The sequence below is a fragment of the Capricornis sumatraensis genome, chromosome 10 (assembly GCF_032405125.1).
Source record: "Capricornis sumatraensis isolate serow.1 chromosome 10, serow.2, whole genome shotgun sequence".
In the NCBI taxonomy this organism is placed as follows: domain Eukaryota; kingdom Metazoa; phylum Chordata; class Mammalia; order Artiodactyla; family Bovidae; genus Capricornis; species Capricornis sumatraensis.
The window spans coordinates 41,884,206-41,911,457 of NC_091078.1; the positions used below are offsets into that span (position 1 = coordinate 41,884,206).

At 42.9% G+C, this 27,252-nt stretch overlaps 1 protein-coding gene across 1 annotated transcript in view; it reads left to right on the forward strand.

Annotated features, from left to right (window-relative positions):
* The window catches only part of FMN2 (formin 2), a 350,878-nt gene extending 323,861 nt beyond the window's left edge, over positions 1-27,017 (forward strand). The window contains exons 17-19 of the mRNA XM_068983086.1: positions 3,000-3,149; positions 25,408-25,489; positions 26,991-27,017. Of these exons, the coding sequence (XP_068839187.1) occupies positions 3,000-3,149; positions 25,408-25,489; positions 26,991-27,017 (259 nt within the window). The remainder of the gene's footprint in view (positions 1-2,999; positions 3,150-25,407; positions 25,490-26,990) is intronic.
* Positions 27,018-27,252: the final 235 nt, after the last annotated feature.

Genomic DNA, 27,252 nt, shown 5'->3' on the forward strand with positions numbered 1-27,252 from the left:
TGGCAGTCTTGATTCCAGCTTGTGCTTTATCCAGCCCATTATTTCACCTGATAGATGGGGAAAAGGTGGAAACAGTAGCAAATAGATGGGAAAATAGTGGAAAGTGGAAACAGTGACAGATTGTCTTCTTGGGCTCCGAAATCTCTGTGGATGGTGACTGCAGCCATGAAATTAAGGGATGCTTACTCCTTGGAAGAAAAGATGTGAAAAACCTAGATACCATATTAAAAAGCAGAGACATCACTTTGCTGACAAATGTCTGTATAGCCAAAGTTATGGTTTTTCCAGTAATCATCGGAAGTATGGATGTGAGAGTTGGACTATAAAGAAATCTGAGTGCCACAGAATTGATGCTTTTGAACTGTGGTGTTGGAGAAGACTCTTGAGAGTCCCTTGGACTGCAAGGAGAACCAACCAATCAATCCTAAAGGAAATCAGTCCTGCATATTCATTGGAAGGACTGATGCTGAAGCTGAAACTCCAATACTTCAGCTACTTGATTTTAAGAGCCAACTCATTGGAAAAGATGCTGATGCTGGGAAAGTCTGAAGGCAGGAGAAGGGGGTGACAGAAGATAAGATGGTTGGATGGCATCATCAATTCAATGGACATGAATTTAAGGAAACTCCAGGAGATGGTGAGTAACAGGAGCCTGACGTGCTGCAGTCCACGGGGTTGCAAAGAGCTAGACATGACTAGAGAATATTATACCCGTTGAAACCAACAGGCAGAGTAAGGCAAATACTCTTATGATCTTACTTACATGTGATATAAGTAAATAGAAGTTTTGGATTAGCAGATACAACCACTGTGCATAAAATAGATTAGCAACAAGGACCTACTTTATAGTCAGTATTTTAGAAATTATAGTCAGTATTTTGTAATAAACTATAATGGAAAGGCATCTGAAAAAATAACTGGGTCACTATGATGTATACCTGAAATTACCACAATACTGTACTTCAATTAAATATATATACCTTTGTGTGTCTGTCTGTGTCTCTTAGGGTCAGCAGGCCAGCACCACAGTGGGGTGACCACCCTTACCTGTCCTCCCCACTCATCTATACAGTTTCACTCACTTTACTCAGCAGATAGTTTGCAATGGCTCCTCACAAGAGAATCCTCTCATTTTCAGTGTTATCTCTTAGTGGTTGTGTGAGATGTTAATATTAGGAGAAGCTGAATGGAGGCTGTATTGGAATTCTCTATATTATCTTCTCAACTTTTTTTTTAATCTAAAGTTAATGCAAACTTAGGCCATGAAATAGGTGACCATTATGTCAGCTGTCTCCTGTAAACTCCTGAGACTTTTGTAAGGGGAAAATGGAATATATTTAATTCAGTTTGCATCAGTTTAACCTAAAGGAGCAAAAGAAAGCTGTTAATAATTTCTCACTTTCAAGCTCAAGTAAACAAGATAGTAATGGTTCCATTATTTTAGGTCATGAGAAGGAAAATTGCTAAAAATTATACGTTTAGATCAGAGACTCTTGAGAGAAAAGTAGTGGAATGGTGGTCTATGAAGCCAGATTTTAAAATGAGTGAGGACATGGGAACATTTTTGTATATAAATAATGGCGTCTTTCAATGAGTCTGCATGGCTGAGAGAATATTATTTATAGATGCAGAAATCTGCGTATGCTCTTAGGACCTCAAGGAAAATCCAATAATAAGACATCTGGGATGCCAGAAATAGAAGACAATGATTTGATACTTTGCTAAAGGAAGCAGGGGTAGGTGAATTAAACACCATGCAGGTGAAGAGCTTAACTGTGATTCAGAGGCAGTAAACAGAGTGTACAGTGATCATCATGCATTCATCACCCAGTCTCAGCAGCTCCTGAATTGGTTCCATCTATACCCCTGCCCGCGTGCCCCCTCCCACACTGTTTTGAAGCAAGTCTTCAACAGGTATAATGTCATCCATGTACATTTTAGTATGTATCTCTAAAAGATCCCCTTTAAAAAATAACCACCAGCAGTTTCGTTCCCAACAATAATAATAATCTCTAATCTCATCAAATACCCAGTTTCTTTTCAAAACTCCGATTAGTTCATATACGTAATAAATGATTTTATTTTCTTTGTTTGGAGCAAGATATAAAGAAATTTCAAACCATTATAATTAGACAGTGTCTCTTAAGTGTTTATAATAGACTTTGCCCCTGAAATTTATGTATTTAAAAATGTAGATCATTTGCCTTAGTTCTGAGTGTTATTACAAAATACCATACTGGATGGCTGAAACAGTGCACACGTCTGGAGTCTGGGAGGTCCACATCAAAATGCAGCATAAATTGATGATTTACTAGTTGTGTGCTGTCTGTCAACCCTTTGAAACTCTTCTGAGCATCGTGTACGTGTAATATGAAGCGGCCTTGATGGCATCTTCTGGAGATGGGCACTGTTGCCACTGTCAGGATGCTGGCTGCCCTGCTCATGCTCACTCAGCTGTGTTACCGTGATCTTCAGGGGAAGCCTCTGTCAGTATCTCCCAGGGCTGTTGATTTTTCCCCCATCAGGAATACAGGAAGTCAGATAGTATAGAAGCAGTACAATACACATATTATATAACATGTACACGTATTAAACTAACATGTACAATATACATACATGTTAGTTTAGGGGCAGAGGGCTGATATTTCATTTGTTTAGAGTCTAGAAAAAAGGTATAGACCCACAGCTTCCCTTATGTCCCAACTTGATTACAGGTTCATTTCTGAAATAGGTCAGATGCATAGTGATTAATTTTGAAAATGGATGGACAAGGGATAGTTACCTGGATAGTTACCAGATAGTTTATGGAAGACTCTTATCCGCTGCTAACATCTGTGTCCAAAAACTCTAACATGAAACCTTAAGAGAACTCCTGAGGAGTTGAGTCCTCTTGGTAATAGTAACTGCCTGAATGAAATCAGCCTTTGGATGAAGAAAGAATACCCCATATTGGAAAGTAATTATAGCTCTTACACTTGTGTGTGTGTGTGCTTTCACAGCTTTTTGGAGACTACAGCGTATTTCTTCATGAGACCAAAACTTGGAGAGAAGGAAGTGTCCCCAAACGTTTTCTTCGGTATCTGGCATGAATTCAGCTCTGACTTTAAAGACTTTTGGAAGAAAGAGAACAAACTTATCCTACAAGAAAGGTAGGTGTTTTTCATTTACACAGTGGCATTTTAAAACTGGTGTTTTCTCAGGGGTAACCTGTTAGGGGTTGCCAACTTTCACAGCCTGAATGAAAAACTAGGTCCTCACCCTGGGATTTCCAGTCTAAGAGGGTGCTGAGGTTGGGCAGTATTTGGAGTTCAAATAAGAAGAGTCAGCACAGTGGCTGTGATGCTGCAAAGGGCAGCTGGGGTGATGATTTGCCAGGACCACTGTCCGGTAGACCAGGTTATGTGGTGAGGAAGCCACACAGAAGCAGACAGCCAAGAAGATGAGTGAAAGAACCCTGCTGGGATGACAGACCCACTCATTTCCAAAAGACCTTAATAAGGTAAGATGAATCCGTTTGGTTTAACTTTTGCTCAATTCATGGGATATTGTCGCACATTTCACCATTCATATCAAAATTTCTCCCAGGTGTCACCAAGAAAAAGATGATCAATATTTTTAAGAGATATTTTCAAGACTTATCAGATCATATCACATTTCCTTAAGTATATCTTCAGAAATGAAGGGAAATTTCCCGTCTAAAGTACATGGAATAAAGTCCTGTCCCTTGACTATGAAGCTTACACAAGTGCATTGTTACCAAGTTGGGAAGCATGTCCCCAAATTGTGGGGTCTGAAGGGAGAATGAAAGGGAAACCAAACCCTAATCCTGAGCCTATTAGTGCACTTCCCACATCCTGACCCTAACAAGGACTTTGCTTTAGAAAACGTACCTCTTAAGGGAATTTATTCATCATAGCACAAAGTTCCACAATTTTTTTTTTCATATCGTCTTCATTTTGGTCTTACTTACATACAAAACCATGCTGGCTCACCTAGTTTTCACTTGTAAGTAGATTTCAATCAGTCTTTAAATCAGGTGAGATTAATTGCTGACACTTGCTGAGCAAATGGACTGTTCTCGCTAATAGAATTACCTACCTAGAGCCCGCGACTCCATCAAAGCAGGAAGTCTGCCTCAGTGACCAGTGGATGGGAAAGAGAGCAGTCTGAATGGAAGGGAAACACTGTAAACAACTACTTGGAGATAGTGAACCAGTTCTACCTCAAGATGCATCACCCAGGTTAATGTAAAGGACATGTGCCAGGAGTCCAGGCTGGTGAGGCAGGAGAGAACTGAGTGAACATGGGCCTGTCTGGACCACTGTTCAGACTTGGATGTTTCCAGCTTTTCACCGAGCAAGGCTTGCTCAGTTTGGAATATGGCGAGGAGGAAACTGTTTTTAACTTTGGCATGTCGCAGACAGCCTCCCTTCCTGGTGCTCCCTGCTTCCATGCATGCCTCCTTTCAGCTCTGAGCTAAGCCTGGGAAGGGCCTGGGGCTCAGTCACACTGGGAAACAATATAGAAAGATCAGTGTTTCACTTTGCACTGGAGCTGGGATGATACTGATCTCAGAGGGAGAGATCCTAGTTCCCTGCCCAGGAATTAAACCTGGGGAACCTGGATGAAAACCAAGAGTCCTAGCCACTAGACCACCAGGGACTAGAGGTGAGAAGTAAAAGTGGCCCGGGCTCTTGCCCCTGTTTGTAAGCAAGACTGTTTCAAGGAGGCAAAAACTGTAAAAACAGGTCCAACATTTATGATTAGATACAAAGCACAACATATGGGAGAGCGCACAGGAAAACAGTTTGTTCATCCAGCTCAGGAGGAGGGCAGAGATACACACCTGGAGAGGAGTGCGGAGTGAGTGAGGAGGAACACAGCCTGGACGTGTTTAAATCACTTATATAGGACAGCCCTTCTAGGTCTTTGCTTACCTTTGGCCAATTATCTTGTTTCTTTCTTCACACCTAACTGGTCCACGCACCTTCCCAAGGATGTGTGTGCAACTTTCTTCTCAGATGCATCCCTCCATAGAGGCCTATGGGTGCATGTCCACACTTATTATGGGGTGGGGTCCCTTCCCTGTTCAACCCCAAAGAAGACTTCGTGAACATGTACAGACAGGGAAGTCTTCCTTGACCGCAGGAGTGGGCACCTTTCCTCTTTGCTTTAGCAGAACTCAGCTTTTACCATTAGCTTTGTCCTTGGCGTGTCTGGGTGAGAACAAAGCTTGAATTTTACTCCACTTGACCAATACCAGGTGTCTGGCCCAGAGGCCCGCCGTCTCCTACCTCAATACTGACAGAGTGGAAATGGCGAGAGGTAGGCACGGACAGAGCAGGAGTGGAGAGGGCCTGAGGGCACACACGTGAGCAAGGGGTTCTCAGCTAAGGTCCTGGCATGAGATCGCAGGGGGTCTCTCATCCAAGCTCTCTTCACCACATGGCCTGTCCAGAAGTGCTGAGCGGCTCCCATGGAGATGATGTTGGCCTGGAGCAAGTCATTCACTGTCAGAAATGGCGAAGGCCTTGTCCCTGAGATAGAGCTGGGTCTCCAGGAAACACTGTTGACAACAGTCCACCATTTATGAGATCTTAGGCATTGGACATGCTCGCTGAATATCTCATACAATCAACCCGATCCTTTTTTTATACTTCCTCCTGTGCTTAAAAAAATCCAGTGGGCTTTTTGGCTCGCTGGAGGTGACTTCATTTCATCTCGTAGTGGTGTTAACGGGCAGGTGACAGGTGCTGTCCATTGCACACTGCTCGCTTGCTCTTAACAGAGGACTGAGGAGGAGCACGTGGCAGGTGAGAGAGCTCCTTAGCCCTCCGGAGGACAGGGTGGAAGGTGTCTGTGGATGCCTCACTGCAGAAATCCTAACCGCAGCCTGGGGTTGGGTGGGGGCATTGGTCACGTGTGTCTGTATCTGCCACCTTCTCCCTGTCTTTTCAGTGTCCTCTCCTCCTCCTGTGCTCCCTCTTCTCTCTTTCTCTCTCTCATCTGGACTCTAACCTTCTCTCGCCTTTCAGCTCCCTCCCTCCAATCACTCTGTGCTTTAGCACACTTTCCAAGCCAGGCTGTTTCTTTAAGGGTGGACCCCTGGCCATCAGTCCAGCGGGCTCACATTCTCCCAACCCAGGAGGAAGCATTCTCGAGTTTCTAGTAAAATCCCAGAGAGGAATTCCAGAGGAGTTTTGTTCATCTTTGGATCAGCCACAGTAGCCAGAGGTTGGTTCTGTGGGGACTGTGATTGGTTCAGCAGTCCTGCAGCCAGAGAGGAGGATTGCTGTGAGTGACAACCCCCTTCTTGGCAATGTCACTGGAGTTAGGGAGGAGCAAGTAAATGATACTCTACTAGCCCTAATATATTAAGCCTTTAAAAATAACCTGTGTAATTACCAGAATGTCTTAGCATGTCTTGAACTCAAAAGATGCTTTAATGGCATGGTTGAAATTTTTGTTTCTGATCAAGTTTTCCTTGCTCTAATTTGTTATGTTTACATTGAATACTATTTTAAGGTTGTAAAGACTCAGTAGAAGTCATTACTAATTGTTGTTTGAGTATGGAGTGATAGTAATGTATTTTTGGCTTTTTCTAATGACTTATATGATTTAATAGATATATTTCTTGAAATGGTGAGTTTCTAGTCTATGGGGAAAAGGTCTGCTGTCTTTCTAATCAATGGGGTATGGAAAACACAAGCATTTCCAGACCAGAGTTTTTATTGGCTTCCCAGGTAAGTGCTAGTGGTAAAGAATACATCTCCAAGGCAGGAGATGTAAGAGACTCGGGTTTGATCCCTGGGTTGGCTAGATCCCATGGAAAAAGGCATGAAAACCCACTTCAGTATTCTTGCCTGGAGAATCCCTTGGACAGGAGCCTGGTGGGCTATAGTCCATGGGGTCTTAGAGAGTCGGACATGACTAAAGCGACTTAGCATGCACACACACTTGCTGGCTTGAGCCCTAGACAGGCATGGCTTCAGATTTAGCAAAGTGGAGACAGTAATATCTGTCCTGCAGAGAGACTGTAACTGAACAAGGTGCTATATTAGAGTATGTAGGGCAGTGTCTCCATGCTCAATATTCAGTGGCTGTTGTCCATCATTTAATACAAATGACCTCTTGATTATGATGACCCACAAAGTCACGTGATATTCTGACAAGGCATGTTAGGAACATATCTGTAAATGCAAGGCATTATTGTGATGCAGTTGCCTTCTTGGTTGATAAAATGTCTTGATTCTGAGTCCAAGGATGAACTTTTGTTTGAAGATGCTGAAGTGACCTGTCCTTTCTTGGTTTTAAATCATGCTCTACTCCTCTTGATGCTTTAGACAGCTGAGTCATTGGTTTTGTCCTGAGTCAGAAAAAATTTTTTTCATGTATGTGGAACTAAGCTTGTACACTTATTAATTAGAGGTCCATCTCCAAAGAAATCTGGACTCATTATTGAGCAACACAAAATATGAAAAATAATTTTTTTTAATGTCAGCTCGACTCTACCCAGAGGATGGGGACAAGCTGACATGAATGCTGCCCAAGCACACTGTCCGTGTGTGAGGACCCAGGGGACCCATCTCATCTCCAGGGGCTGTCAGCAGCACCGACCACTCGGGAGGCCCAGGGAGCTCGGGGGATAGGAGCTAGGGGACTTAGTGCAGAGTGACGGAGGCCCTGGTGCTTTTCTTTCTTTCTTTCTTTCTTTCTTTTTTTTTGTATTTAAAAAAATTGTATTGGAGTATAGTTACTGTGCAATGTTGTGTTAGTTTCTGCTATACAGCAAAGTGAATCAGCTATACGTGTGTGTGTGTGTACATATATATATGTATATATATGTACAATATATCCCCTCTGTTGACACATGCTTTTCCACAGTGATAGAGGGACCATGGTCCTGGGGGAGACAGTTGTGCCCAAGACAGCTTCATCGCCGGCAAATGCTCTGTTATAGCTGGACTTGGTTTTTAGGCAGAGTCCAGTTGTGTGACGTGTGGTCATCGTCTCATTCCATGTTGCGTTTCCAGGCCCAGGAGACCCTCAGTCGTTTGATGGCAACCCTGTCTCTCTGGAGCTGACAGCCTAGCCCTGGTACAGTGTGACGGGCGGGGGGAAGCAACAAGGGGGGATCAGTTCCTCCAGAATTCTGTTGACACAGATCTGATTAGGAGCGTACCAGGTGGTCCTGGGGGTGAGAGTGTCCTAGACAAGGAGACCTACCTCCAGGAGCCAGGCCTCAAGCCCCATCATGCAGTGAGGCCTGTCACCATTTCATTGGTAGTCAGCTTGAGACATTTTAATTAATCAGTGGTGGCATTAGTAAGGGTTGTGCTTAAAGTGCTGTCTAACTTGATTTGCTGGTTTAATTTACTCTGAGGAACCAGGAGAAAGGGCAGCTACTCCTCCCACTGCGCAGGCGAGGGGCAGTCAGGTCTGGTCTCAACCCCACTGGTCTGCGGTTGAAGGAAAAGTGTCTGTGTTCCCTGCCTTAGGATGTTGCACATTAAACTGAAGGTGCCTCATACAATGCTAGCCTTTTTCCATCATTTGTATGCATATGAGCTGTGTGTTCAGATTGAAATGGGGTGTCACCAGAGTAGAAGGAAGCAACCATTTTCAAAGCAATGAAAAATACACTGGAGCTAAAGAGACAGACTTACTGTTCTGTAATCATGTGTTCCTTGGACCCCTAAGTGGAGCTGCCTCTTGGACCTCCACTCCGCACTGTCGTATGCAGCAGTACGTGAAGCTGGCCAACCACTTACCCCTTTAATTCAGGCATCAGTTTCTAGAGAAACGACCCATAGCGAAACCTTCCTCCTAGTTCTGATCCCTGTAGCAGACGCCTTGGCTGGAAATGACAAGACAGAACAGAGGCCAGTGGAGCCTGGGAATGTGTAAGGAATATGACATACACTCATTAAAGGAGTAATTCATATGCATTAAGATACAATAGGCAATTAAATTCATGAATTTATTAATTCAGCAAATATTTACATCCTACTGTGTGCTTGGCAAATTTCCAGGCCATGTGTATCTTGCCCTCTAGTGAGAGAGGCAGACAATAAAGAAGTGAACACACACATTTTTAAATTATAGGTTGAAAGTAGCACTATGAGGAGAGTAAAGAGTGAGCCAATTGTGCAGAATGAAAAGCAGAAGAGTTTCACTTAGAAAGTGTGGTCAGAGGAGGCCTTTCTGAAGAGGCAACATTTATGTTGACACCTGAAGACCTTGAGTCTGGTGAGGGGCAGGATGGTGAGCCTGGCTGGCAGAGGTGTGAAAGAACTTGAGGCTGGTGAGGGCAGGATGGTGAGCCTGGCTGGCAGAGGTGTGGGAAGGTCACAGAGCCTGACAGAAAAGACTGACTGCTCTCCAGGTCATGAGATGAGTCTGAGGGAACAGGCAGGGGCCTGACCATTCAAGCCCTTGCAATTATGCAAACAGACTGACTTGTATCGTGGGTACAGTAAAAGTTCTCGCAGGGCTTTTGAAAGGGAATGACCTGATGCGATTCATGCACAGAAGAGACAGTTGGGCCAAGTCGGTAGGAGATGGGGGACCATGGTATTGAGAAATGAGTAGGGAGAAACTGAGATGGCCCAGGTGAAAGGTGTGATGCTCTGGACCAGCAGAGGCAGCAAGAGGTGACAGGAAGTGGACCTTCTGCACACACATTATCTTGAGTTCCTGACTGGAGCAACTTTGGAGGTCAGAAAATCTAAGTCTCAGCTGCGTCATGACAAGCTTATGTTACCCAGATTTTAGAGATTAGGAAAGCAAACCTCCCCCTTTCTTTCTCCTAAAATGATTTACAAAAAGCCATGGCTAAGAAAAGATCTGAGACTGTGGATATCAGAAAATTTATTTTCTAAAACTTAGTTCTCAAAAAATGATGTAAAACTCTAAGGCGAAGTTTAGATGGAAAAAAGTCACTGCACTTGCTTCTTTATCTTACCATGTTTCAAGACATGTTTTTAAAAATTTCGGGAAAATCCTTTCTCAAAGCCTCATGTTCAAAAATGGAAAAAACTCACCCTGAAAGGTTCTGGTTTGAGCTTCTAACAGATAGTCGGGGTCAAGAGTCAAGAAATAACTTGTCCACAGACATTTTTTGCTTTGAAAGAGGATTTAAACAATTCTGGTGAGTTTGTAGAGACTTATGAAGGTATCTGAGCAATTATTAATTTCTCTTCAGCATTTGCTAAAAAGTTTTTTTGATGAAAATTAGCAAAGTTTGTAGTAAAACATATTTGAGTCAAAGTATGGTTCATGGAGTAAAGATATTTAAAAATTACTCATTAGAAATAACATCATGGAGTATTACTCAGCTGTTAAAAAGAATTCATTTGAATCAGTTCTGATGAGATGGATGAAACTGGAGCCGATTATACAGAGTGAAGTAAGCCAGAAAGAAAAACACCAATACAGTATACTAACACATATATATGGAATTTAGAAAGATGGCAATGACGACCCTGTATGCAAGACAGGAAAAAAGACACAGCTGTGTATAACGGACTTTTGGACTCAGAGGGAGAGGGAGAGGGTGAGATGATTTGGGAGAATGGCATTCTATCATGTATACTATCATGTAAGAATTGAATCACCAGTCTATGTCTGACGCAGGATACAGCATGCTTGGGGCTGGTGCATGGGGATGACCCACAGAGATGTTATGGGGAGGGAGGTGGGAGGGGGGTTCATGTTTGGGAACACATGTAAGAATTAAAGATTTTTAAAATAAATAAATAAATAAATAAACAAACAAACAAAAAAAGAAATAACATCATGGAGTTTAGAAGAGCTGAAAATGGGCTTCCTTGGTGGCTCAGTGGTAAAGAACCCCCCTGTCAATGCAGGAGACACAGTTTCAATCCCTGGGTTGGGAAGATACCCTGGAGGAGGACAGGGCAACCCAATCCAATATCAGTGTCTGGAAAATCACATGGATAGAGGAGCCTGGCAGTATACAGTCCATGGGGTCGCAAAAGAATTGGACATGACTTAGTGACTAAACAACAGTGAACTGAAAATAATTCCTAAAGTAAGCTATTCCTTTACCAGCAAGCTATTATTTGGGGAGTCATTTTCAATTTCTTTAGGAGCCTCTCAATGTGATGGTTATAACCTGTGGGAAGAGGAGGCCAGATTTGTCTAAAACTAAATTCTTAGGTTTGTGTGGACTTCACTGGAGCCTGGATTTTTTAGGTAGAGAAAAATGTAAGAATTCAGGGGCCCCACCAGTCACCCCCTTGCGACATCTTCCTGACTGGCTTTGAGCCTTCCAAGCAGAGGAGCCCACTGGCCAAACATCCTTCTTCCTGTCTGCTTGGCACTGCACACTCAGACATGGTGGAGCAGTGGGGAGCTGAGAGAAATGGAAAGCGTTGAGAGTAGCATTGAAACATATGTATGTAAATCACATGTAAAATAGCTAGCTGGTGGGAAGTTGCTGTATAACACAGGGAGCTCAATCCAGTGCTCTGTGACGACCTAGAGAGGTGGATGGAGTAAGGGGTGGGAGAGAAGTTCAAGAGGGAGGGGACATGTGTATGATTATAGCTGATTGACATTGTTTATGGCAGAAACCAACACAACATTGTAAAGCAATTATCCTCCAATTAAAAATAAATTTTTAAAAGTTTGAGATCATGGGGTCAGTAATGAGTATTCAGAAGCTAGTTGTGAGAGAAGGGGGTGGGCAGGATCGTCTCCAAGACATAGGTGTTAGTCTCTACAACAGATTTGAAGCTGATGGCAGCATTAGACCCAGCCATGCTGGGTCATTCTATTTGACAAGAAGCAGTTAATTCACTGGTTTTGCCTGCTGAAGTCTGATTAATACTCAAGGAACAACTGTTATAAGACATCAAACTCAATTTTGAATGTCTGTGACTCTCACGTATTGGAAGGACATGGCCAAAATATTTTTTAAAAGGTCAGCCTAGAGTTGCCATTAAGTCCACAGCTCCCTCCTGGGATCCGAAGACGAGGACACACAGCAGTGTTACTCATAACCTCTGAACACAAGAAACAAACTCAAATGTCCATTAGCAGATGAAAGGATAGATAAAATACAGCACATCCTTACAATGGAATAGCACTCACTGATGAAAAGACATGAAGCACTGATATATGCTATAACATGGGTAAGCCTTCAAAATGCTGTGCTAAGCGAAAGAAGACAGTCACAGAAGAAGACTATGAAACACCCAAAATTGGCAAGTATTTATATAGGACCTGGAAGTAGATTAGCCCTTGTTGAGGGCTGGGGGCAGAAAGGAATGGGAATTGACCTCTGACAAGGTTCCTTTGGTGGGTGGAATGTTCTAAGAATAGACAGCTGCACAGCATTGTGGGGTGTGGGGTATAGGTTTTTCTGTTGTTTGTTTTGTTTTGTTATTTGTTTTCTTGGCCGCATCATGTGACTTGTGGGGTCTTAGTTCCCTCATCCTTCCCATCCCTCAGTAGTAACACCGCTGAGTCCTAACCACTAGAATACCAGGGAATTCCCTGTTCAGTCCACTTTAAGTGGACATTTAATAATATGTTAATGATATCTTAATAAAGCTATTAAAAAAAAAACAAGTAAATAGAATTTCTCACATTAGCCACTAGGTCTAATCATGGACCACAATTGAACATTCCACCTGCCCTCAGCAATCTGTTCAGGTTGGTTACAGTTTTGAAATCATCCTGGCCATTTCCCCTGTGCTCAGGAGATACATTCAAGGAAACCAAGTCTTTCAACTACTAATATGACTAAATGAGCTAAATCAAAATTTCAGAGATAAATCCACTGGCACAAATTTGTAGGAAAACAGGTAGCAGAGTTCATTCCAAAATTTAAAAGATCTCCATCTATTTAAATAATGACTCTGTAGTGGTGAAATGACCAGTATTTCTCTGTATCAACTTCAGATTCAGGAAATCTTCAGTTCAGTCACTCAGTCGTGTCCTACTCTTTGCGACCCCATGAATTGCAGCACGCCAGGCTTCCCTGTCCATCACCAACTCCTGGAGTTCACTCAAACACATGTCCATCGAGTCAGTGATGCCATCCAGCCATCTCATCCTCTGTTGTCCACTTCTCCTCCTGCCCCCAATCCCTGCTAGCATCAGAGTCTTTTTCCAATGAGTCAACTCTTTGCATGAGGTGGCCAAAGTATTGGAGTTTCAGCTTTAGCATCATTCCTTCCAAAGAACACCCAGGATAGATCGATCTCCTTTAGAATGGACTGGTTGGCTCTCCTTGCAGTCCCAGGGACTCTCAAGAGTCTTCTCCAACACCACAGTTCAAAAGCATCAATTCTTTGGTGCTCAGCTTTCTTCACAGTCCAACTCTCACATCCATACATGACCACTGGAAAAACCATTGCCTTGACTAGACAGACCTTAGTCAGCAAAGTAGCTTTTGAATATGTTGTCTAGGTTGGTCATAACTTTCCTTCCAAGGAGTAAGCCTCTTTTAGTTTCATGGCTGCAGTCACCATCTGCAGTGATTTTGGAGCCCCCCCAAATAAAGTCTGACACTGTTTCCACTGTTTCCCCATCTATTTCCCATGAAGTGATGGGACCAGATGACATGATCTTCATTTTCTGAATGTTGAGCTTTAAGCCAACTTTTTCACTCTCCTCTTTCACTTTCATCAAGAGGCTTTTTAGTTCCTCTTCACTTTCTGCCATCAGGGTAGTGTCATCTGCATATCTGAGGTTATTGAGATTTTTCCTGGCAATCTTGATTCCAGCTTGTGCTTCTTCCAGTCCAGCATTTCTCATGATGTACTCTGCATATAAGTTAAATAAGCAGGGTGACAATATACAGCCTTGACATAGTCCTTTTCCTATTTGAAACCAGTCTGTTGTTCCATGTCCAGTTCTAACTGTTGCTTCCTGACCTGCATATAGGTTTCTCAAGAGGCAGGTCAGGCGGTCTGGTATTCCCATCTCTTTCAGAATTTTCCACAGTTTATTGTGATCCACACAGTCACTATGCTTTGGCATAGTCAACAAAGCAGAAATAGATGTTTTTCTGGAACTCTCTTGCTTTTTTTATGATCCAGCAGATGTTGGCAATTTGATCTCTGGTTCCTCTGCCTTTTCTAAAACCAGCTTGAACATCTGAAAGTTCACGGTTCACATATTGCTGAAGCCTGGCTTGGAGAATTTTGAGTATTACTTTACTAGCATGTGAGATGAGTGCAATTGTGCGGTAGTTTGAGCATTCTTTGGCATTGCCTTTCTTTGGGATTGGAATGAAAACTGACCTTCTCCAGTCCTGTGGCCACTGCTGAGTTTTCCACATTTGCTGGCATATTGAGTGCAGCACTTTCACAGCATCATCTTTCAGGATTTGAAACAGCTCAACTGGAATTCCATCACCTCCACTAGCTTTGTTCGTAGTGATGCTTTCTAAGGCCCACTTGACTTCACATTCCAGGATGTCTGGCTCTAGGTGAGTGATCACACTATCGTGATCTTTTTTGTACAGTTCTTCTGTGTATTCTTGCCACCTCTTCTTAATATCTTCTGCTTCTGTTAGGTCCATGCCATTTCTGTCCTTTATCGAGCCCATCTTTGCATGAAATGTTCCCTTGGTATCTCTAATTTTCTTGAAGAGATCTCTAGTCTTCCCCATTCTGTTGTTTTCCTCTATTTCTTTGCATTGATCTCTGAGGAAGGCTTTCTTATCTCTTCTTTCAGGAAATCTTAAGTCATGTTAAAACACACACAGACACAGAATAGGTAATATGTGTATATGTGATCTGAAATGACTCATGTATTCCAAATACACTTTTTTCAGATCTAATCTCCATGAGAGAAGTCAGATTGTCCAAGTTTTCTCAATCTGTAGTTCTAATGGAGAAGAGATAAATCCTTAGGAAAAAAAGAGTGGCTATGATAATGGTTAAAATAAATAAAAGGGGGAAGAAATGTGTTCACCTTTGCTCTGGGGTAAAGCCCCATCTCTCACTTCTGTTGTGTTGGGCCTCCACCTGCTCACCAAAATGTCCCATCTACCGCTCACTGGGCCCTTGCCTGGCATCTGCATCTTCACTTAGGACCTCTCTCCATGGGCCCCTGACCAGGTTGCTGCTCAAGATCTTTGCTTTTACTCATATAAACAGGCTTAGAAATGTGAACCATGGGCAACTGCTAGGTCAGGAGAGAAAATTTGAGCCCTTGAGAAGAAAGCAGACATTTCTTGGGGCAAGGACAGACCTTTTACATGGTGCTTCCTAGCCAGTGGGCCCTCAGTGAGGACTGGCCATCCTGGTGCTGTGGAACTGGCCGTGGAAGCGCAGCATGGCCTTGGACATGGGCATTGCTAGTCTATTCAGCTGTCCAGATGAACAGCCATCGTGGCAAAGAGGTGTCCTCCAGTCCAGGCTCCTTAGTTTCTGTGGAAAGCTCTTGTTTATAATTTATTCCTCCTTAAAAGGACCTTTAGATCATTAGCACCACGGTTGTCATCATCATCATCAAAGTTATTACACATGCATAATATTTCTTATCTGCATATTATAATTCCATATCAAACTCAAATTCGGGTGCTTTTGTCTGCTTCCTCTTTTATTTTTTAAATTTTTAATTGAAGTATAGTTGATTTATAATGTATTAACTTATGCTGTACAGCAAAGTAATTCAGTCATACATATATCCATTATGATTTATCTCAGGATATTGAATATATATCCTGAGATATATATTCTCAGTGCTACACAGTTCTCTGTGCTATACGGTAGGACCTTGTTGTTTTTGCATTCTATATATAAGAGTTTGCATCTGCTAGTCCCATCCTCCCACTCCATCCCTCCTCCAGCCCCCTCCTTCTTGGCAACCACAAGTCTGTTCTCTATGTAAATCTATTTCTGTTTCATATATAAGTTCACTTGAGTCTTATTTTGGATTCCACATATAAGTGATGTCATATGATATTTGTCTTTCTCCATCTGACTGACTTCACTTAGTATGGATTCACCCATCCCTGGATCCATGTTCCTAGTTGGACCTAGAGAATGGTGAAACTCCATTGTATTGAATATATATGTACCACATCTTTGCCCATTCATCTGTCTGTGGGCATTTAGGTTGTTTCCGTGTCTTGACTATTGTAAGTAGTGCTGCTGTTGGGGTGCACATTGGGGTGCATATATCTTTTTGAATTACAGTTTTCTCTGAATCTATGCCCAGGAGTGGGATTGCTGGATCTGCTGGTACCTCTGTTTTTCTGGGGAATCTCCATACTGTTCTCCATGGTGACTGCACCAACTCATGCTTGCTCTTTCTGAATGTTGTCTTATGTGAAGCCCATGAGCATTTTATTTCATTATATTTTGATTTATTTTGCTTTTGGGTGTTTTGTTTGTTTGTTTATTAAAATCAATAACAAAACACCCAGGATCCCCAATACTTTGAGTATCTTTCTAAGTTTGAAAACTTTAATCACTTTCATCTGCCATTTTATCTTACTGAGCAATGTTGACATTCTCTGGATAATCCACCAGCTTTCTCCCTCCTCCCCCACCAAGCCCTGGCTACTCTGCATTTACTCAAAGGGCAGATGGCACTCTCCCAGCATGAGCCATCGTGTTGTCCAGAGGTTACACTTGACAACATGAAACTAAGGCTCAGAGGGGAATGAAAGTGTCCTGTGTTAGTGCTCAGTGAGGAAAGAGGCCTGCCATATCCTTTGGGGACTCAGGGCAAAGGGAAGAGAGAGTTGAAGGAAGTACGGCAGTATATGTGGGCCTGTCAGACAGTATTCTGTGACAGGTGATGGATAAGCAGGGACTTGAAGGAAGTGAAGGAATAACGCAGGGGCTACAGTGGAAACAGTGGCAGACTTTTTTTGGGGGGGGGGGCCTCCAAAATCACTGTAGATGGTGATTGCAGCCATGAAATTAAAAGATGCTTACTCCTTGGAAGGAAAGTTAGGACCAACCTACGTAGCATATTAAAAAGCAGAGACATTACTTTGCCAACAAAGGTCCATCTAGTCAAGGCTATGGTTTTTCCAGTGGTCATGTATGGATGTGAGAGTTGGACTGTGAAGAAAGCTGAGCACTGAAGAATTGAAGGTTTTGAACTGTGGTGTTGGAGAAGACTCCGAGAGTCCCTTGGACTGCAAGAAAAGCCAACCAGTCAGTTCTAAAGGAGATCGTCCTGTGTGTTCATTGGAGGGACTAATGCTAAAGCTGAAACTCCAATACTTTGGCCACCTCATGCAAAAAGTTGACTCATTGGAAAAAGACTCTGATGCTAGGAGGGATTGGGGGCAAGAGGAGAAGAGGATGACAGAGGATGAGATGGCTGGATGGCATCATTGACTCGATGGACATGAGTTTGAGTGAACTCCAGGAGTTGGTGATGGACAGGGAAGCCTGGCGTGCTGCAATTCATGGGGTCACAAAGAGTCGGACACGACTGAGTGAGTGAACTGAACTGACCTGATGGAGATAGAACATTCCAGCCAGGAAGAGTGGCAAGTGCAAAGTCTGAGGGAGGCAGATGCAGTGAGCATCCTGAACAGAGTGAGCAGGAGGAAAGAGGTGGAAGATGACTGCACAGAGGGGTGCTGGGCCAGATCGTGGAGCCTGGTGGACCATGTGGAAGAGGCTTCTAGAAAAGCCTGGTGCATAAACCAGAGCCATATGACATGCTGTGGTGCTTACAGGAGCAAGAGGAATCGGTGTCTTCACAAGGGCAGGCACCATTAGGTAGTCAGTGACAGGTGCCTGGTTAGATGGACGCAGGAGAAGAGGATGATGGGTAGCTTTCTGGAGGAGCCAGTACACTCGGAGGTCAGCAGAGAAAGAAGGTCTTGCTGGAGGGGGAAGAGTGAGGGATTTTTTTTTTTTTTATGGAGGAATCAACAGCATATTTTTAGCCTGAAAGGAATAATCCAGTAGAGGAAAAAACTGTGGTTTTGTTCTCCCTTAATATGCATGTTTCCTAGAGGCGCTCCTGCCTTGTATTGCCCACATCTTTCTCGCACGTGATTCCAAACCACTGTGGTGTAAATAGCTCTGCTGTACTCTCTTTTGAGTGTCACGGGAGGAAACGTGATAAACTCTCTGTGTCTGTAGTCTCATAGTCTGTAGTCTGTGTCTATGTCTAATAGTCCTTGAGGCTTCCCTTGTGGCTCAGACAGGAAAGAATCTGCATGCAATGCAGGAGACCTGGGTTCCATCCCTGGGTCAGGAAGATCCCCTGGAGAAGGGAGTGGCTACTCACTCCAGTATTCTTGCCTCGAGAATTCCAATTTTCTTGGGATCCAAAATCAAAGCAGATGGTGGCTGTAGCCATGAAATTAAAAGATGCTTGCTCACTGGAAGAAAAGCTATGACAAACCTAGGCAGTGTATTAAAAAGCAGAGACATCACTTTGCCAACAAAAGTCTGTATAGTCAAAGCTATGGTTCTTTCAGTAGTCATGTATGGATGTGACAGTTGGACCATAAAGAAGGCTGAGCATGGAAGAATTAATGCTTTCAAACTGTGGTGCTAGAGAAGACTCTTGAGAGTCCCTTGGACACAAGATCAAACCAGTCAATCCTAAAGGAAATCAACCCAGAATATTCATTGGGAGGACTGATGTTGAAGCTGAAGCTCCCATACTTTGGCCATCTGATACAAAGAGCCAACTCATTGGAAGAGACCCTGATGGTAGGGAAGATTGAAGGCAGGAGGAGAAGGAGATGACAGAGGATGAGATGGCTGGATGGCATTGGTGATTCAATGGACATGAATTTGAGCAAACTCCGGGAGATGGTAAAGAACAGGGAAGCCTGGCGTGCTGTAGTCCATGGGGTCACAAAGAGTCGGGCATGACTGAGCGACTGAACAGTGAGACTACAAAAGCCATAGAAAAGCAAGCCTTTTTTTTTTTTTTTTTTAATGAGAGCTTTTTCGCTTTGCTTTGTTCTTTGCTGGCCTGGATCTTGGTTACTGTGCTCAGTCTTTCTCTAGCTGTAGTGAGCGGGGCAGCTCTTCCATAGCACACGGGCTTCTCGTTGCAGAGCGCAGCCTGCAGGTGTGCCGGCTTCAGTAGCTGTAGCTCGCAGGCTCTGGAGCCCGTGGGCTCAGCAGCTGTGCTGCCTGGGCTGAGTTGCTCATTGGCCTGTGGTACTTCCCAAACCAAGGATCCAACCCATGTCCCCTGCGTTGACAGGCAGATTCCTAACCACTGGATCACCAGGGAAGTCCCAAGAGATTTTAAATTAACCATGAAAACTATGTTATCAGGGCTTTAGAGTCCCAACATGTTTATGAATACAAATATTCCTATTTTCAGTGAATGTTTAAAATGTATCATCCAAGCATTTTTAAAGGTTCTAAATGGCATCTTCCAGATTTCTCAACTTTCTGATACCATAGTAAATTTCTTATGGAAGAACAGGGGAAGATGCTCTGGTGTGACAGAATGTAATTCAGGGTCTTATTTACACAATGGAGTGTGCACCTTACTGTTTACTCACCTAGGCTCTAACATAGATGCATCTCCCATGTTCAGCAGCACAGAATGTCGGCATTTTCAACACTTGTCAGAGACTCTGAGCACCTACTGGCTGCCATTTGGGTAAGACCACTATGATCTGAGATAACAGGGGAAATGTGCTCCCTGCCCTTGCAGGTTTCTGACTTGTAGCCCTCTGTCAGGTTATATCACCAAAAAGCAAGGGCACTACACACTCCAAGTATGTGCTGACTTGCCTCTCCTCACAAATGCCTTCACTGAGTTAAAGCTTAAAATTTAGTCTGTTTATAGTGAAGATTTGTGTAAACAAACAAAAAGCCTAATGGAAAAGTTTCTGTCTTCTGTATTTTTGCCTTTTTACTAACTGCAGTTCACATCCCTTATGTAGACAGCCACACCAAGAATTCTTCCCATATATTAGAATCAAGAAAATGTGGTTGTAGTTTTGTTTTCTCTGGATGATCTTATATGCTTTCCTTTTTCAAAAATGAACACTGTAGCCCATTGTGTTTCCATTAATATGTTTCCTTGAATACGGTTCAGAATTTGTCCAGTTAGACTATTCCTCTCCAGGATTGGGCTTCCCTAGTGGCTCAGACAGTAAAGAATCTGCCTGCAATGTGGGAGACCCAGAGATTGAACCTGGAGTCTCTAGGATCTGGTAAAACACATGCACCCATTTTTCTAGGTATCTTCTTTTATCAAAAACTATTTTAACCTGCCACATTTTTTATATTCAGGGTTCTAGGAGATTCAGCCTTTCAGAATCAAATACTTCTAAATAAACAGAAATAAAACCAAATATAATAAATATAAATTACTATAATGAATATAAATATATGATAAATATAAATGCATTAGTGTAAATAACTATGTTCATGTTAATAACTAGAGGAAGATTTTGTTGGCCGTGTTTTTCATCGTCGTCTGCGTTTGCCTTGTGAGGAGGCTATACAGAGGGAGGCTTACAGCTTGGGCTGAGGAGGTCTTGTCTGTGTCTGGCTGAATCTGCCACTCACTCTGACCCCGAGTGAGTAATTTGACCGTTTTAAGTTTCAGTTTCTTCATGGTTAAAGTTCGGTAACAATAATAGGTACCTCAGGAGATGTGTGTGCATCTCCTGAGATGTGTGTATGTGTGTGTGGTATCTTTGTTTCCTTTGCCTTGAAGTAAGTGCACAGCCTTGTCCTGTGGACCCATCTTTCCTTACCTACAGCCTTTCCAAACCTAAGAAACAGCTGTTTCTTCCTGCGGTAGCTCATGCATATAATGTCCTACATTTATAGGACATTAGACAGTTATCAAAGAGATCCTGAATCTAGGGGATTAACTTGATAACTTGAATGTGTTTTCTTATGAAGAAATGATCCATCTCTTTGGACCCACCTCTTCTCCACAATAACAGTTTCAGGAAACGCTGATGTAAATCATTTCTGCTTATTGGCCTTATACTCGTGAAAGGAATATATTTGCAGCTTTTAGAGCATAAGGACAAAACATATGTATCTAATTGTCACGGAATCTTGGACTCTGAACTGTGAACAGTCCCCAAAGTTGAGCGGGTCTTGTTGACTAAGTGGCAGACTCCCCTCACGCGTCTGCGCGCAGAGTGGCGCATGTGGTGTGGGCTGTGCATGTGGTGTGGGCTGCACAGAGGCGCCTTCCGCCAGCCCAGCATCCCGAGGTGGGTCCCACAGACCGGTCCCGCAGAGTTCTGAGGCTCCTGTGAAGTCTGGTCAGAAAAGTCGAAGTCGCTGTGAGCTGTTCTAACTACATCGTCACCCCTGAAGGCGCGGATATTGTTGCTTTTCTCGCTGAGTCAGACTGTCAGCGTTAAAGTTCAGAAATCCAACTCATGTTTGGGAACACATGTAAGAATTAAAGATTTTAAAATTTAATAAAAAAAAAAAAAAAGAAAGAAATCCAACTCAAATTCAGAAATATATCCCTGACAACACTTAAGTTCTTTCCACCTGTAGTCATAAGAAATATTGTGGTTGATTGTTTCTACTGTATTTTCAGGATTTGCGTGGGTGTGTGGGTGTGTGATCATCGCGGTTATAAAGAAGGGTGGGCGAGCCGGGACTCAGTCCTGCTTGTCTCCTGGAGCCGCACCCCTGCTCCCACCCAGCCTCCGTCCAGAGCCCCTCCCCGCTCTTTCGGATTAAAATATTTTCACTGAATTAAAAGGCTGCCAATAGAGAATTATAAAAGGAAGTAAAATTTTTTCAGATGACATCTTTGGTAGGCTAATTCTAAGAAGTGCAACTTCTAGTCAGCAACCTAAACAAAGAAAATGTGAACGAGAACAAACCATGTGAAAATGAAAACTCTTCTCTCATCACTTCCAGTGGTTTTGAAAAAACAGCATCACCAAAAGCAGAGAGACTAGAAAGAAGGAAAGCTAGCATTATTTTTTAGACGGAACAGTCCAGGTGACTCTGCTAAGCTGGTGGTGGAGGAGAGCACTGCTCTCAGCCGGTGGTTGGAAGACTCTTCTCTGCTCCAGACCTGATGCCCGGACCGGCTCCTGGGGCACTCACTTAGACTGGATTATTTCTGCTCGGTGTTAGAGGAGTGGCTCCCTTCTCTTTCAATTGAATGACAACAGCAGTGTATCTATGGCTTTTATTTCTGTTGGGAAACTAACAAGGTAAAGTCTTGATTAAGGAATGCCCTTAATCAAGGGCACAGCCACATTAGAAAGAAATCATCTTCATGAATCTTGCAAGAGTTATATCTCTGCACACCATCCACAGACCGCACCCACCCACCCCCAATCCTCACTGGAAGTTAAACTCAAGTGCCAAGCCGTGGCTTCTTCCTTGCTTGCCAGGCTGCTTTCTCTCTTTGTGTAGTGAAGTGAAAGTGCTCAGTCATGTCCGACTCCTTGTGACCCCATGGACTTGTCCATGGAATTCTCCAGGCCAGATTACTGGAGTGGGTAGTCTTTCCCTTCTCCAAGGGATCTTCCCAACCCAGGATTGAACCCAGGTCTCCTGCATTGCAGACGGATTCTTTACCAACTGAGCTATCAGGGAATCCCTTTGTGAAGGAGGTCCTATCCCCTTCTCCTTTCCAACTTGGACATGTAGGTCATTTTTGTTTGTTATTTGAAATGTTATCACCACTGTGCCTTTTCACTTAGTATCTAGTTATGTAATGAACTTCTCTTTCCTACTCAGTTTAAGAACCTTTAGGAATCATTGACTGAGGGGTGAGGCAGAAGGGAAGGGGGTTATCAGCAGGCTCGTGCTTGGAGCTCATGGACTATCCCCAGTGCCAGAGGAAGGCCTGAGCAGGAGGGGACTGGGGCCTCTCCATCCCTGCTTCCCTCAGTATTTTTCCTCTTCTGCCAGCTCACCTCCAGGGACGTGTTCTTTTTTCCTGCCTAAAGTGTGGGGGAAAAGTCTTGTCAGAGTTTTGTTGAAAGAGAACTGGCATTTGGGAGCAGCATTTTCTAGGAGGCTTAGGATAGATGGGCCTGCTTGCAGAGCTGCCCACAAGTGCCTGCATCTCCTGCTTCCAAGCAAGCACATCCTGGGGGACTGACCTGGAACAGAGCCACCTGGCCCGGGAGCTGCTTTTCCGAAATTCCTCTGCACCTGACTTTGGGAATCCTCTCGGCCGTCTGGTGCCCAGGGCCCAGCTCCTAGCTCAGCTGTGTGTGCAGCCTGTGTGGGGACACACGAACCACTTGCCCCATCGGTCACGTTCATATCCAGAGCCTGAACCAGTAGGGTGGAGGAAGCTCTGGCCTCGGTGGGGAGTCCTAGGGCAACAGGGTCCCCTGCAGCACTCCCAGGTTACTCTGTACAGAGTCCTCACTTTCAGCCCCATTTCTCCTTCTAAGCAAAGTATGGAAAACTAAGAGTTCTCTTTGAAACCTCTCGGGGCACAACTGCCCTGAACCCTGAGCTGGGGCAACATCCTTGGCATCTGCGCACACCTGTGGCTCTTGCCTGGGTTTCAGGGCCCTCAGCCCTGCGCCGACTCAGGCATCCTGACCACACTCTCTAGTTCTCCTGCTGTAGGAACGGCCACACTTGTTTTCTGTGTAAAACTGAAAATGTTTGTATTAGACTGAGCTTTCTGTGATACTTAGAAAATAAGATAGTAAGAAAATTAAGATGCTTTGGTGGTCTAAATACTTGTGAAGTCTATTTAAAAAAAAAAAAATTACAAAATGCCTTAAAGAGTCCCAAGTAAATTTAAGAGAGGATCTACTGGATTTTCACTAACTGCTTAAAAAAAAGAGAGAGAATTACTTTGATCCGTCGTGCCTTACTGTGAGCTGTAACAGTAATCTCACAGCTGCTGCACTCAACGATTTGTTTCATTCTATTGTTTTAAAACAGGGATTCATTCAGCTGCATAGGAGATGAATTCTGTCATTAGAAATTTTGCCTTCAGGCTTAAGAAATATATTTATAACTCATTTCTTTCAGGAACCAGGTTTCAAGATCTCCGTAAGAAGTCTTTTATTAAGATAAATCACAGCTTTGTCAGTTTCTCCAGAAGTGCTCTATTTTTAATTCCCAAGGAGAATCACAGTAATAAAAATAAATTAACCTATTAGGTTATTTCCTTTCTAATGGCACCTGTTTTTATTAATAAAATTCCAGTCTACATATTTTTTGGGTGGCTCAGGCAGTAAAGAATCTGTCTGCAATGCAGGAGACCTGGGTTCAGTCCCTGGGTTGAGAAGATCCCCTGGAGAAGGGAATGGCAACCTATTCCAGTATTCTTGCCTAGAGAATTCCATGGACAGAGGAACTTGGGAGGCTATAGTCCATGGAGTCACGAAGAGTCGGACACAACTGAGCAACTAACACACATATTTCTTACTATTTGCTTAGTAGACACAATCATTCATAACATTTTATAGCATTTTATAAAGAACTTTCAGTGCTTTTTTAAAAGCTGCACTAGGTCTTAGTAGCCACACATGGGATCTTTAACTGTGGCATGCAAACTCTTACTTGCAGTGTATGGGATCTAGTTCACTGACCAGAGATTGAACCCAGGCCCCCGCATTGGGAGTAGCCACTGGATCACGAGGGAAGCCCTCTAAAGAACTTTTAAAGTGAAACTTTTTGGATCTTTGCAGCAGCTCTGGGCAGTCCTAGTAGTGATACTGTTCTGCATTCTTGAGCCCCTGTCCTTCCTGCGGGACACAGGGGGCCAAGCGAGCAGATGCTGCCCCAGCATCGGACTGCAGGGCAGACTTGCTATGCAACCTCCCTTCCAATGATGTTCTCTTTTAACTGTTCCTCTGGTAAATTCAGTACTGTTTTGCTTGAAGCATGTGTTTAAAAGGAAATCCTAGATCTGTTCAAACATTACTGCTCAGTCTCTATTTTCTGTTTTCAAATGACTGGTTCCCATGCTTGATGACACTCAATTAAAAAAGAAAAATGGTCCCAAGTATTCATTGTATAGATTTCCATGCCTGGGGAAACATAATATGGAAACTGAATCTGAGATCATTTTAAATAAACATATGAGTTCTTATATGATACTGCTTATTTCACTAATGCTTCTGATTTATATGGTAGTGCCATCCCCATTTATGTAATGGAGCCAATCTCAGCACCCTCACCTGAATATGATGGATATTTCTTGTGTGTGTAAGACTATTTTCCTGTGTGTAAGACTCCTTTAGTATGCCTAAAAATATAAACGTACTTGTGTCCTATTCCATTCAACCTTCTTTGATTCCAAGTTAAGAGCCACTGGATGAATTCACCTCTAGCTCTATTATGTTTTTAAATCAAGTATCAGGTAACATGCCTGTGTATGTGGTATTATTTTTCTCTGATAAATCAAATACATCATGATACTTGCTCACCTACTATAGATGGACTGTAGTGATCTTTGTAAGTCTTTGTTTATGTCATGTGTTTTCTCCCCACCTAGAGTAAAAGAAGCTGAAGAGGTGTGTAGGCAGAAAAAGGGAAAGTCACTCTATAAAATAAAACCAAGACATGACTCTGGAATTGTAAGTATTTATTCTGTTTTTTGATTTGTGGTTTTCTCTGGCTTTTAACCTCTTTTCTCAGAATATACAAATCCACCTAATAACATTTTAATCATCTTCCTCTCAAGTTTGAACAAATAGTGAGCTTCCAACTTAGAGAATCTGCTTTTCCTTCTGCCTGTAATCAGGTACCAGAGGCTACAAGAATCTCAGTGTTCAGCATTCAAAGCCTAACCATCCAGATGGGTCCACTGAGGGGGTGCATATATGTGGGGGGCTGCTGGTTGAGTTGGGGGCCATCTTTCACTCGCCTCATCGTACATGGGTCACAGCACAGCTGTTGTAATCCCATGAGCACCCTTGGGGCCTAACACAGGGAGTGCCAGGTGCAGCATTGTTCTTTGCTCAGACCAGGGGCTCAGGCTACACAAGGGGCTACCAGCAGCTGTCAGCCCACAGCCAAGTGTAACAAGCCAAGCTGGTCCCTCTTTGCTCATTCCCCCTTTCAAAATAAAACACCAGGTTGTGTACCACGAACGGAAGGGTTTGGTGGACATGATGCGTCCATGTGATGCTGTCTTACGTTCTGTTGAATGTTTGAGGGACTATCACTTGGCACTACAGAGTAAGTAAATGCTATTTTAAATGAAAAGTTGGGTTAGACCTTAAAATAGCATTTTGAATTGAGTTCATCTAATATAGTGTAAATGGAAGATACTCAATAACCCAAATTGGGCCACAATTAAACAGCTTCATTTAGAAAAAGTTAGAAATTATATCTGCATTTAAAAGATATTTTCCCTTCCATTTCTCTGTATCAAAATCTTATTGAACAAGTATTATATTATGGTTTGGTTTATGTTCTGTCTTTTTGATGAAAGTAAATCTTCAAGTACATGTATAGAATGAGAAGGAATAGTTATTTACTAACCACACTTATGCTGTTATAAGGATAGAAGAGAATTAAATCACATTAACAATGAGATGAAAGTGTGTTAGTCACTCAATTGTGTCTAACTCTTTTCAACCCCATGGACTATAGCCTGCCAAGCTCCTCTATCCATGGAATTCCCCAAGCAAGCATACTGGAATGGGTCACCATTCCATTCTCCAGGGGAATCTTCCTGACCCAGGGATCAAACCCGGGTCTCCCATATTGTGGGCAGATTCTTTACCATCTGAGTCATAGAAGAGAATTAAATCACATTAACAATGAGATGAAGCCTCGGTTCAATTTTCATATTTCTGTGTTTGTACATAAGACTGAAAATGAGAAAGGTGAGCTGATACTCTTTCACATCGATTAGAAGCTAAATTTTGAAACTTTTTTTTCCCTCAAAAATATTAGTGAAAATTCTAAGAGATAAATAGATTTTACTTTTATCTTTTTTCATTTATGAGCTGTGGATCTTTAACCTTTTCTCAAAGAATTTGATCCAAATGAAAATACTGTTCTAAACTCCATACACTCTTTAAAGTTATTGCTTCTGACTATTTCTCTTATCTGATGCATTTATTTCAGAAAGCAAAAATAAGCATGAAAACCTGACCAGTGAAAAGCAGAACAAAAATGAGTCACTGCAGCCACTTCCACAGAATTCAGCCGGCCTGAGGGCAGAAGGAAACTCATCATTTTGATCATGTTTCTTCTTGGCCTCTTGCATAATCTTTATGCTTTCCAGACAGTTTACTGGTTGTTGAATTCTACACTGTATTCATATAAAAATGCAAAAGCAGTAGGCCAGTGGAGAATGTGACACCTTTTCTTTTTGTAAAAGTTTATG